General features: G+C 42.5%; 1 protein-coding gene across 1 annotated transcript in view; it reads left to right on the plus strand.

The window, feature by feature from the left end:
• Positions 1-13919, plus strand: part of MYO9A (myosin IXA) — a 152650-nt gene that overhangs the window by 71639 nt on the left and 67092 nt on the right. The window contains exon 9 of the mRNA XM_074156627.1: positions 6231-6347. Coding sequence (XP_074012728.1) covers positions 6231-6347 — 117 coding nt within the window. The remainder of the gene's footprint in view (positions 1-6230; positions 6348-13919) is intronic.

Raw genomic sequence — 13919 nt, forward strand, 5'->3', positions numbered from 1 at the left:
GAGCTGTGGGGCATCGCCTTGATGGCAGCCTGCGTTCCATTCAAGGTGTGTTTTCAGACAGAAGATTCCCCGTCAAATTACACCCTTGTAGATACTTATATCTTAAATGCTGTTGTTGCCCCCAACAACAACCTGTGCTTTCCTTCAAAGAGCCGAGCTGGAGATTTTGCCTCTAGGACCAAGTCTAGAGTCTAGAAGGTTTGGGACATTGCAGCACCAACGTGGACTTTGCACAAATCCAAGCCTGAGTTTTACTATTTCTGGCAGCTCTAAGAAGGCCCAGAGACACACGCAGGGGAAAGACTTGAGCTTTGAAAAGAAATTGGAAGTAAGAAGAGTTTTTATTCTAATGAGTTTTTCAGTCAGTACATCCAGTGCCCGAGCTTTACAGCAAAGGGTACCATGTGCTTGTGAAGCTCCGTGACAGTCCATTTTTTTTTCAGTATTTAAAGTCATACAATTCAACTGGCAGCTTGTAGCATTAAAGCGCTTCCTTTGATTGATTGATTGATTCTTTTCAAAACCTAGTTGTGGCAGGGGGAATAAAAAGTTGCTGGTAAAACCAGCGTTTCAGGAAGCGAAAAGGATGCTTTAATCTTGGTTATCTCTGATTAAGTTGCTGTGGTTTCTGAATATGTAGCAAAGTGAAAGAAACCATCATTCTGGCATTTAATTTTTTTTTTTAAATTTATTTTTTTTTTCCTGAGAACCGTACTGGCTCTGGCCATCCAACCCCCTGCACAGGCTTTAACAGCAGCAAACAGAAGCAGTGCAAAAAAAAAAAAAAAAAAATTAAAACACCACCCTTTTACATCATTACATACAGTTTTTTTTCTGGTTTTTGCTCTTCGTGGGTCATTGCTTCTGTGGGAGAAGGTAGTATGGGACTGTGTAATGTGAGAATGGTATTGTTATAGCAAAGAAGCCTGTCAAATTAAAGTTTCAGAGATAATATTTTTTTTTAAATATTGATTTTTGGAATTTGCAACCAGCAGAACTGTGTTTTAGAGGAAAGGAAGAAAATTTTAATTTCCTTTTCTATTTTTTTTAAAGCAAACACAGAAATTAGAGTGTCAATGCCTTTTTTTTTTTCTTTTTTTTTTTTTTTTTTCCTTTCCTGATTCTATGCTTTTTCCATTTAGAAGTTTTTTGGGGGGGTGGGCTCTAACCCTTTTGCTTTTCCTGGATTATCCTGGTACCAGCAAATATCTTGACTAGTGCTGACAGGAAAAGAACCTTTCCTCAGCGTTTGAAATCTCAGCTGAGTGCAGAATAGCAGGAGTCAGAAATCTTGACCCTGGGGTGGGGAGTGGGGGTGGTGCTGCAGGGACGACAGCAGACGGAAGATGTGCTCATATGCACTAAAAGAGCATGTAATCTTAAGAATTAAGAATCTACTGACCTTCTACAACTGTCTTTTACAGAGGCTTTTAATTTGAGCAAGTTTGGTTTTCTTAGATTATATCTTTTGCCGTCTCTAAAAGACAGGCTGTCGCTGTCGAAACTGTAAGTCCTGGCTCCAAAACACTTCAAAGAGAGATTTTAATTCTTAAGTCTGTCTTCCCCTTGTTCCTTTTGGCAGAAGATGGTTCCAAAAGTATATCTATTTTTAAGGTAGCCTGGATCCAATGCCCATCATGAAAACTTTCAGGCTGATGAATTTGGCAATGCAATCTTATGAAGAACCCCAAATATCTTCTTTCAGGATCTTAGCAAAAGTTGGCCAGCCCCAACAAGTGGCGTTTAGGACCACAGAATAAATAAAATATTTATCCTTGCCAGCCTGATATGCAAGAAACTTATTGATTAAAACCTCATCTCTAGCTTATTTTCTGAATCGCCAAATCAAAGTACTTTTGATCTGTCTTGTTTTCAAATCTGCAATATTTTTGCGTGTGCACAAGATGTTGTGCTTGCTTAGATCCCCAAGAGATTTGTTTTGGCATTGCAGGAGCTATTTTTGTTTTGCTTTGTGAGCGAAATAGAAATGGTTGAGTGCCACGGTGTTCCAGATCTGCCTAAACGTCACGTAAGACTTCCAGAAGAGACAAGAAGCTATACCTGAAGACAAGCCATATATAATACATGCTATTTAGAGAATCACAGAATCATGGAATTATTTAAGTTGGAAGGGACCTTTAAGATCATCTAGTCCAACCATCAACCTAACTCTGATAAAAACCATCACTAAACCATGTCTCTAAGCACTATGTCAACCTGTCTTTTAAATACCTCCAGGGATGGGGCCTCAACCTCTTCCCTGGGCAGCCCATTCCAAGGCTTAACAACCCTTTCTGTGTAAAAATTTTTCCTACTATCCAATCTGAACCTACCCTGGCACAACTTGAGGCCATTTCCTCTTGTCCCATCGCCTGTTCCTTGGGAGAAGAGACCAACCCCCCCTGGCTACACCCTCCTTTCAGGGAGTTGCAGAGAGTGAGAAGGTCTCCCCTCAGCCCCCTTTTCTCCAGGCTGAACACCCACAGCTCCCTCAGCCTCTCCTCACAAGACTTGTGCTCCAGACCCCTCACCAGCTCCATTGCCCTTCTCTGGACCCTCTCCTATTTCAGATAATATTCACATTTAATATATGTAGGTTAATAAATACAGGAATTAATACTCCAATAAATACAGGAACTAATGTTTAAGCACTTATTTTCAATGCTCTGATGCATAGGCTGGATGTAAGTGCATAGTACAATCCTTTCTTGAGTAACAATCCTGTAATTACAAGTGTATCGGGAATATTGGATACCAGGTCATGATGTGAAGAGTGGGGACGGTTGGGCAGGCTGAGCATCCTTTACCTGCTGCTCCTTGGCAGCTTTACCCTCTTGAACAGAGATAAGAGCGAGACATATTGAAAAGGACAAACCACTGTATGGGTTTCTTTTATTTATTTTTTTATTTCAAGGGTTTCATAGTCTAGTGGTATCTTAAACCATCTGCATGGTGGCATATGGCAATGCAGGATGAATGGCTGAAATTAAAAATGGAAGTGGAAAACTTGTTTTCGAAGTTGACTGTTGCAGCAATTGGGGGGAAACATGAAATCGTACTTTTGAAATTGCAGCAGCTCCTTAATTTGAAAAGAAGTAATGTTCCCTGATGGTCTTTAGATTAGGTACTTAGATATCTATTTAGGATAGTGAGAGGCTTTATCTATAACGTAATATCATCCAGGATCTAGTCTAAAGAATAAATACTTTATTGAAATGAAAAAAGCCAACAACCCAAACAAAACAAAAACTTGAGTCATATAAAATAGATTAATGTGTCTGCTGGTATTTCTAAACGTATGTTGCATGAAGGCAAAGTGCTGTCTTCAACTCTTCAAGCCAGTTAAAAATATCTCATTTTAGAAAGCTGCTGCTGGTTTGGGTACCACGGACTTCGTTCCCAGCGCTGGTGGACATCCCTCCCCATAGGCAGGTCCCTCATGGTGCTCACCAGCTCGGAGTGCTGGTTTTGGGGTGATCCCAGAGCACCCAGCAGCACTGGAGCAACTTGAGTGTTGGAAACCACCCTTGGGTGTTCTCTGCTGTGTGTGCAGTGGAAATTATGCCGAGAGGAGACCACACGTATGACGAGGCACCTCGAGCATCCCAGATCCATCAGCTGGGGAGCGTGTGGGGCAAAGTGCTGGTCCCACTGCCACAACTCCGCTGTGACGGTGCGTCTGTCAGGAGTCCTCTGCATTTGTCTCCTCCAGAGAGAAGAAATTGGCTTATAGGGAGCCAACAAATTTGCAAATGAGATCCATGTGTACATGTGCTCCACCCCCTCCTATATTCTCTATACATTGCTTTGCCAGGAGTTTCCTACCGGGTCTTATGATACAGCCATCACTTCTATAAATAACCATTGAAATATTTGAGATTGGGGCCATCGATCGCGTTTTTGGGTCCCAAGTGTAGTGAGGAGAGCAGCTTGTCACGGGCTTCCCAGCTGGCCACGTAGCCGAGCCCATCTTGGGCAGAAGAGAGCGATGGGTTATCACTCACCCTGCACATCCCTGGAGGGCGCTGGGTAATGCTGGGGTGGTGCAGCCTTAATGATATCCTCATCTATTTTAGAAAAAAATGGGGAAAATTCAGCAGTAAAGTCCTACACGTCCCCTGTAGCCTCTCATAAAAGGGGGAAGGAAAGGTATCGCGATATAAACCCATATGTGACTGTAGGGAGGAAACAATGCCATTCTTCATTGGCTTTAAATAGAGATGGTTTTCATTTTTAATTGCAAACCTTTGTGTTGGAGCAGTTAATTGGGCTGGTTTATACTTGTACAAAGCATTACAGCAGCAAGAAGTGTTCCTGAGTCTTGGCCTTTGTCTTTCCCCAGAGATGTATTTTTCTGGTGTGGCAGAGGCACTGATTGTTTTTCATCTTTATCCGATTAAATAAGCTGAGATAGAGCATGGGGCTAGAGAATTGATCCTGAAATTTTCTTTTCATCACAGAAATATTCCCCCACATTTTGGAAAATCTGAAAAATAGAAAAACCAGCAAAAAAAGCCCTAACCAACCCACGTTGCTTGTAATAAAAACAGCCAAAAAATCCTCCCCAAAACCTTTATTGAAGAAAAAACAGTTACTGGAAACTAGACCTGTTTGTATTTCTAAATGCCGGCCGCTTCCCAACACTGATTGGATAACTCAGACGTTTCAACAGCTCACGCTCAGTCTTTAAAAGCGCTATTTTGGTCTGTGCTACAACAGACCCTTTCAGTCTCGTTGCTCATATATTTTCATCGTACACTTGTTTTCGGTTTGTAGCAATGATTTTTTTGGGGCAAGCAAGTAATTCCTTCTTAATTGTTGCAAGATTTTGTAATTATCCGTGCAACGGGGCTTATCCGAGAGCGTTTTATTCAATGATTAGCAGCGTTCGGAGGTTTATGGACACTGTGAGCTTGTGAGTATCCTCAGGCTGGTGTGGTTGGGATGATGGCAGGAGTCATGGACCATGTCACTGCCTTCTCCTCTTCCAATCGCGAAGGAGAGAAAGCAAAGCTGTAGACCCGATTAATTGCACGTTAAGAGCAAAACATTGGCAGAACAGCACAAAATCACCCTAAAAGATACCGTTACCAAAAATCCAAGGAAAAAGAGGTGGGAACAAGCTAATAGAAGATAAACAATATTATGTGAGCTTTACGCTTTTGCTCTGGGCCGCTGAAATAAGGCCACAGGGACGATGTACCTCAATGGGAGGATTGGTGAGAAGGATTTCAAGGCAATGTGTGACAAGCCACTGATTTGTTATGGTTGAAGGTTTTCTTGAAATAGATAGGCGTGAACCTTCTGGTTCCATTTTTATTCTTGTACAGTGGCTAAAATGAACCAAAATTTAAGTCACAGCTGGTATCGTAAGATTTTAAGGGATTAGTATGTACCAAGCACTGCAGTACAACTCAAGGTAATAATTTAAATCAAGAATCACAAGCAGCAAGAACAAAGCTAGCCCTTGTATATGAATTACTGCTTTATGGTTACATATATAGGTGCCTGTCCCAAAGCATGTGTGTTGGGGAAAACGCAGCCCAGGTACCCTCCTTTGATCTTGGTTTTCATCACTGTTGATCAATCAAAATCTCTTTGCGTCGTGGCCAAGAGCACCGTGGTGGGGATGGCACTTCCCCTTTCTAGGAGAGCTGTTGGAGGAGCAGTGGATCTGCCTGCTGTGATTTGTAACTCCTCTTGGCAGTACCTGGAAAACTTCAAGTTCTCAGTAACATTTACAGATTTACTATAGGGGTTTTGGCCTCCCTCTTTGCAAGCCTTGTGCTGGTACCAGGCACTGCCTGCCCCAGCGTGGGCTCTCACATCATTTGCTATCGTTACCGTGCAATATCCACCCTCTTTCCTTCTCCCCGAATAAACTCTGCAAGGATCTTGGTCAAGTTAAATAGTGGTTTTTTTTTTTTTTTTTTTTATTGTTGTTGTTTTCCTTTTGCTGCCAGTGATGGGATTTATGGTGTCATCTCTTGCATCATCCGCTTGAATGCACCAAAAGCACCAAGCCAAAGTCAGGGGCACATCTCATGGCCCTGGGATTGCAACCAACTCTCGATGGCGTCAGGACTATTGGCATACACGGCATAAATTAAAATAGTAGACAAAAGCTTTGGCAAGGGAGAAATACGAACATTGGATGCGGGAGCTTGAGAAGCAAAACCCACTTTAGTGCCAAGCAGGAATCATTTCCAATCCCTTTTTTTCTTTTTCAGGCTGTGACCGTGCGAAACTCCATGGCTAAATCCTTGTACAGCGCCCTGTTCGACTGGATAGTGTTCAGAATTAACCATGCGCTCCTCAACTCAAAGGACATGGAGGAAAACACCAAGGTAACATCTTGCCAGCTCTTCTGGCTGCACTCTTGGGTTTTTAAAATAAGTAACTACGGGATAAAACATTGCCCAAGCTCCTAACAGCACATTGCTTAACATAAAGTTAATTTTTTCTCAGTTTATATTTTAGACTGAGTACATCGTTATTTTAAGTGGCATTTGCTGAGCTGGGAAGGGTGAAGCACCTCAAATAATGTATCCTCAAAGCAGCCGGGGAAGAGGTGTTTTTGTGGCCACGAAAGCCTGTTCCTCCTCCCCTTCCAGGAGCAATGCCAAGTAATTTTCATTTTGTGTGTAAAACTATAGGACCATATATAGTTGAGGGGAAAAATGGGATATCTTGCTAATGCAAGGTGTTTTGATGAAGTTGCTCAATAAAAATAGTTAGAAAAGATGAACAAGCTTTGGTGTCGCTAGGTACTGAGATAGCACGACTATAACAAGCAGAAAAATGAAATTAGGGAAAAAAGGCAGCGATGGAAAGAGCGAAGCCAGCGCGGTACTGAACCGCTTTCCCAAAGAATTTATGGACGAGATGACATGACGTTTCCTGTGATAGCGGGGTTGGATGCCACAACCCAGGACATCCTTTCCAAAACCTGATGTGTTCATCTGCGCTCCTCGTGGTGGGGAGACGCTGACCCCCAAAAGCGCGGGTGTAGGGAGGCGTCCACACACGAGAGCGCTTGCGGCTTACCCGCTCCCCTTGGCTTGGAAATCTGGGGCATGGGCCAGCAGCACGTGTTGGGGTTTTTTTTGGGGGGGGAGGGATGTACATCCAAGCTGAAGCTGCAGCTGCCAAAAGGAGGATTGTTTTGCTAAGCACTGACATTATGTTTGAGTTATGCTGTAGGACCAAAGCTGCAGAGGGTTGCAGCATAGCTGCTCCTTTATTTAACTACATAGAAATGCTTGCAGAGTGCAATTATAGACTGGAAATAAATACATGGATATAAAATTTGGTAATATGCTTTTCTGACAAGAGAGGTTGTTAAAGTGGGTAACATCCAGTGTGTCTTCTGACTGCACGTGCTTCCTCTCTCTGTGTTTAATATTTTACTAAAAATCTTGTCTTCTTCCCTGATTTTTTTTTTTCCAAGTCACCAAAAGTTTTGTCTCTGCTGTCAGGAAAAAAAAAAGCACCACCGTTTGTGTATTTGGTGAAGCAGGAAAGGTGGATTCGTTTTGACAAAGAAATGCATCTCAAGTACTATTTAACTATTGTTTTTAATGATCCAATGATTTTTAAAAAATATTATCTGCTCTGTAATATTTAAATACAAAATCAGACTACGATGCTATTGCTTGCTTAGTCAGCACGTCTGTAATAGCAGGGCACAACAGTAGGTGTTTATGGGCCATTAAACTTTGGTTCCCAGCCTCAAATCTCAGCAGGTAAAAGCCAGAACAGCCCAAACTCGTGCTGGACTGTCGCTGCGTATTAACCCTCTGCTCCCTCCAGCCAAGACTCCTGTGCAGCATGACCACCTTCCCCTTGCCCTATATTATCTCATGAATTCCCAGTTTTCTGACCCGTTTGTTTTGCCCGAAAATGCACGCTGTAGCCATAAGATCCAGGTCAGGCAGCAAGCGCCTGGAGCTGGGAGCAGCATCTCGCTTGCGCCGGAGCGGATCTGCCTTCACTGGCAAAGGCCCAGGACCTGGAGCTGTAGGAACGTGCAGGCTCCTACTGGTGGCCAGATCCAGCAAGGTGCTCCTGGGCTGGACACGGGCCAGGTTTTCTGAAACAGGAAGGTAGTGCACAAAATACTGAGAAATATAAACTTCTAGAGACAGGAGTGTGACTGGGTTTATCTTCAGCATCCTCTATGAACATCAATTGATTTTCGCAGGTCTCCCAGCAAACATGAAAATACACAAATCCTGCCTGGTTTATGGGTAGAGAGGTTAAAGAAGAGAGTTTATGTGCATTGCAGAGAGAAGCTTTGTTAAACATTGACTAGCCAATTTTCTCTCGAGTTGTTCTACAGCGTCACTCTCTTGCCCCTTTTTGTAGCCCCTGACTTGGGGTCCTTCCAGCACGGAGGGAGGAGAAGCACCTGCCTGGACTGGGCAGGGCTGGGAATAGCTGCTCCTTTGCCCTCAAGTAATAACGTGGCTGCCAGCAAGTGGCCAAGGGCATCCTGGGCTCTGTGGCTGCCGCTGAGACACCAGCCAGCAATTACCACCCTTCCCTGCCCTGGAGGAACTGAGCTGATGCCGATTAATTTGGGTTTTCCTACCACTTCACAATCCTCTTGAAATCCTTTTCAGCTTGTGCGTGGAGAAACCCCAGATGGAGGACATAGGTTCTTCTTAACCTCCCATATGTGGTCTTGAGGTTGGGAAACACCCAAGGAGTAACTGGAAGGTGGACTTGGGAGCAGGGTCATCTCCAGACCCTTGGGATTAGGTCCTCACTGCAAGACAAGATCTCAGCACTTGGGTGACGTGTACTTGCTGGAATCTACCAGCTCCCTCAAAAAATCTCCCAAACACACCAAGTCTCTGGTTTATGAGAGAAGAACAGACTTGCACCTCACCACAAAAGGTTGCTGACTCCTGAGTTTGCAGTGGGTGAGCAATACACGACTCACCCTGCACCAAATATCCTGGCTTAATCCCCAGCCCACACTTGCCACCGATATTCCTCTGACTTTTAACATATATTTTGAAATAATCCTGCAGGCGATGAAGGTTCAGAAGGTTGTCAGATGATGGATTCTTGGCAGAGGGCTTGCTTATATGACAGTCACGTTATGCAGAGGTAAAATAAGGCTCAAAACCATCTGAATTCAGAGTGTACATGGGAGGAGACCTGCAGCTGAAGTTGATGAGAAAAATGAATATGAAAGTGTATCTCTTCACGAGTATAAATTTTTATTGCAGTGGTCATACGCAACAGTTGTATAAAAACATTCACGGAGAGCTTGTCTAGCCTTCACAGAAGTTGGCTTGACCAGAGCTCCCATCCACCTGGTTGGTGGTAGCTTGGGGCTTTGACATGAAGGCTGGAGGTTGCAGAAGAAAGCATCTAGGACAACCTCGTTGACCAAAACTCATGCTCAATCAAACCGGTGGTGGCTGTAATACTCTACGGCACAGGCTGCGTTTGCCAAGGAGGCTATTTATAGCTAGTTAAGACTATTTAATTGCTGATGGACCATATGTGGTTTGGTGATAGGTGGGAAGAAGACCTAGATCCTAACAAAGACCATGCCCCAAGAGAACTTGGGATAATGGGAATGGAGACAATTTTCATATCCCAATATATGTGTTTATTTGATGTCAGCAGTAAGGAGAAGATCAAAAGATGAAGCTGGGTAAAAAAAAAACACCCGGCTGTCGTTCTTCCACTGTTTTTCAAGCAAGTATTTGGAAGATGTAAATCAGACCTTTGATATCCAAATTTAGTTAAATGTATAGTGAATTATTTTGGGAAAACACAGTGGGATTTGGTTTATCTCGCTTGCTGACAGGATTCGTAGCATATTATTTCTGCAGAGAGCTGTGAATAAGTTATTTGATACTGCTTGTTTTATGCTCATAGCAATGCTGCTGTGTATCAGTTTCACCCCGACTCTGTTTTCCTCAGTCTTCTCTCTGTCGCTTTTAGCTTCTTTTATCTTCTTATGATCCCCTACAAACTGTCTGAAATTTGACCTTTATTAATGAGGTTGGAGACTTTTCCTCCTCTTGAGAACTAGATTACTAACCCTCAGAGAGTCTCTTATTTAATTCTCCTTCCATAAATCAGGTTAAGAATTGTTAGGAGTCCGTCTCGTTGCTTAAAGCGATGATAGAGTGTAAACCGGGGCGGACCAAAAGGCATTTCTTCCAAGGGTTTTTTTCTAAGATTTTCCCATTTGGTTCTTGTGAATTGTCTTCATTTCTACCTGGATAACCCTGCTGCTGTTTTCAGGTGGGGTGCTGTGTACGTGGTGATGATGGTGAATGCCAGTTCATGGCCGTGAAGAAAATTCATTTAAATTTAATTAACCAGTTAATTTTTGGCTATCTGACCTCAAAGAGAGTAAAAATTGCTGAACATGCAATGGGTTTAAGCGTATCTGTTCATTATTTTTAGGTCCCAGCTTCCAAATTTGTAGCAAATCACTGCCTCCTACTTTATACAATAGGTCATCATATCTGTTGTGGTGATTTAGATTGGAGTAATCCTTTTAGATTTAGCAGTGATGGGGTTTTGGGGTTTTTTTTTGCAGTATTGGCTTTGGAATATCATAAAAAAAAAATAAAAAAGTTTTTTAAAACAGATAAAAAATAAAAAAATAATAATAAAAAAGATTTTTCCCCAGAATTGGAAGCAAAGCTGTTTGTGAGTGCCAAAATATACCTCCCCGGTGGAATGACATCACCAACATGCGTTTGGGGTGACATAAATCAGCTCCAGCGATCGCTATTTATTGGTGGTTTGGGAATTGGAGAGCACGTGAACGAAGACTGTCATTTGCCAAAAGCCCTTAAAACTCGTGCTTGGTGTTTAAATGTCACGACTGGGACATTTTTAGAAAAGCATGAGGTCAGTTTTATCATCTCAACCAGAAAGTGGTTCCTCCCCCAGGATTAGCCCAAATATTAAAAATCCTTGTAGAACTATACTTTTAATTGCAGGAATTTTGCTATAAATTTGATATACTAAGTAATGCAGTTGTCTGCTACAGGCTGGTCCGTGCTGCCTACTTGGTAATTTTCAATGTTAGTTTTGATAAAGGAATGATGTTAACATATAAACTAGACTTCGCTAATTGAGGTCTAAATTATATGACAACTTTGTATGATTTCCTTATGGCACTCGTTCAAAGTGTGAATTTGAAACTGAAGAATTAGAAGATTTGTAAATGTAAAATTCCTTTGATTATTTTCTTTAAATATTGAACTGCAAACTTAATCTTAAAGCCGGCCAGATTACCTGCTTTTGTCAGGCAATTTAACAAAATAATTTCATTTGCAAATACCTCAATGAAATATTTTTTTCACCTTGCTATAAGAAATAAATCTGTATTTGTAAATTTGGGCTGCTTAATGTGCTTTATAATGGAAAAACTGATATAACCCTTTTGCGTAGGTACCATGAGGTTTGTTTTTTTTTTGTCCAGAAAGCAGAAAAATAGCCATAAATTCCCAATTTCTCATTTTTAAAAGTTTTACCAACTTAAATGCGTTGACCTCTTTCTTTTGGGAACTCCGCGATGCCGCCTCCTGCAACAGAGGGCAAACGCCTGATTCACTGCAGAGCTCTGCCCTAATTTCTCTGGCGTGAAACTCTGCAAAAAACCTCCACATCTTAAAATTTGTATTCTGGAGGTGTTCGGGAGTTGTACACATAGCGATGTGAGAAAAATGCTGGTTTTCCCCGTGGAACAACCATGGCAGAATTAACCATCCTCCTCTTGTACGTGCAGTTTGATACCTGCAGTGATTTTGTTAAATGCAGATTTTTTTTATTTTTTTTGTTTTACCTGTCGGAGCTTGTTTAATTTTGTGTTTCAGTAACAACTTATGAAAAGACAGCTTCAAAATATAATCTTTTAATGGGATTATTTTATAACTAAAATAGCTGTTTTTTCTATATGTAACTGTCCTATTTTGCTTTATAAACGTACTTGCATGCACACATTAAAATATATTTTGTAGCTGTTTCAACACGGTAAATGAACCGTCATTGAAAAAAAGGGGAAGTTTTTTGTGCTCAGCAATTTCATATTAAATTCTGTTTGTGAGAGCTTGAAAACCCTGTTTAAAGTGTTCGCTCCTGGCAGGGGCTTAACTGTGCCCACGGAGCACCAGCACGGTGCGGGTGAGAGCCAGTGTCGGTAATTCCATCAGGATTCTGGAAGTGTGAGCATTCTATCTTCTAAGTCTTGTTTTTATGTAGTGCGATAGAGACTTTTATCTAGGGCACTTTTGGGAGCTCTTGTGAATTACGGGGAGAAGCTTGCACAGCGGTGGGGTGGTGGGGTCTGGATTTGCTTACACAAGGGCAATGCGAATGGATCATCAGCGTCATAGATGAGAAAAAGTGACTTTGTCATGTTTCCATCATCACTTTTTCCATGTATAATATAGATAAAATATGAGGTGCTCATTATACAAAGGGTTTAAGAAGAATTCTTACTTGAAATCTGTTTTTTTCTGCTTGTTAGGCTGTCGTTTAATGAATATATCTGTGAACAAAAGGGTTACCACGTTTGTTGGGACAAGCAGGAGAAAGGATGCTTGACCCTTGGGAAGCAGCGAGTGAGAGCCAGTCCCTCTGCCAGGCTCAGTCCTTGGTCCAGTGGCTTCCCATTTTCCATCTTCTGGTCCAACGGCTGTTTCTCATGGGCTTTTTGCCAAGTGATGCAAAAGTCTGGGAAGCTGGCCAAGGGCCTTCAGTAGTCATCCTTGTGGCACGGGTGGGGGTGAGGAGGCAGAGTCTGGCCCTGGAATAGGGAGAAAAGCCTGGATGAAGGATAAAGTAGCCAAAGACCTCTTGGGAAAATGGGTTGAAGTCTTATCATTGTGCTTTTATGATTTTTTAAATTGTGTTTTCACTTGTTCCGGTAGCCGAAGTCCGTATCATACAAAGCTTCCACTCACGAGCCGGGTGGCTGCTCTGCCCACAGCAGCTCTGTCTGTTCCAGCCGTAGGTGGTTCCCTGGTCAGGAGTCGAGCACAGAAGGAATATTTTCCTCCCACGTTACGTGGTCAGTTGAAAACGGACAAAATGCAGCATAGAGAGACTTGCGGATAGTCTGGTTTTTATTTCTGGCAGTTAGACTCGTCTCAGGAAGGTAGTCTTCTGAAATCCAGAGTGCAGATAAGACCAAAAAATTAAAACCGAGGTGCCTGGAAGCTCTCAGGTTCTTCTGAGGTGGAGGTGTTTCTCCTCCCTGCTTGAGATTTGGTTCATTTGACCAGTGCTAGTGCTTTTACCTTGCTTAATATTTTTATTTAATTAACTGTAACGTATGAACAGAGCCCATGTGTAAGTGAGATGGCTTTGGCTAGACCCCAGACTGTGGTTTGCTAATGAACTGCTGATAGACCTCTCTGTGCATGTGTCCTTCAGGCTCTTCCCTCCTTTTCTGATGACGACAGGCTTGCTAGGTGGACACAGTCTACTGAGTATTATTTGTAACTAATTATTAATTACTTATTTTAGCAGAACTGTCACTTACAGGTTTGGAAGTGGCAGCAGAAATTATATCTACTGAGGTTGTTTTTCACCCTGGCTCCCTGTGTTGATGAGGTTTATCTGCTGCCACATCCCCATGTGACATGTCCCTCTTCCCACGGGTTGACCAAATCCATCCAACAGGCAGAGGGCTCAAGTTTTATGAAAATCAGTACCTACACGAAGGAGAAAGATCCACATTTCTACTCCCATTAAGGGAAGGAAGGATAGTCTGAGTTGGGGAGTGATGGGTTGCACTTGCTTGTGGACTATACGTATGGCCAGGGGTCCACTGCCACCCCTTGCCTGGCTGGTATAGGGGGAGTGAGGTTGGTTTGAGCAGAGAGGTTGGGGGCCAGGAGGTTGCAAAGCAAATTGTGAATTCATCATGG

Source organism: Numenius arquata, chromosome 11, assembly GCF_964106895.1.
Source record: "Numenius arquata chromosome 11, bNumArq3.hap1.1, whole genome shotgun sequence".
Classification (NCBI taxonomy): domain Eukaryota; kingdom Metazoa; phylum Chordata; class Aves; order Charadriiformes; family Scolopacidae; genus Numenius; species Numenius arquata.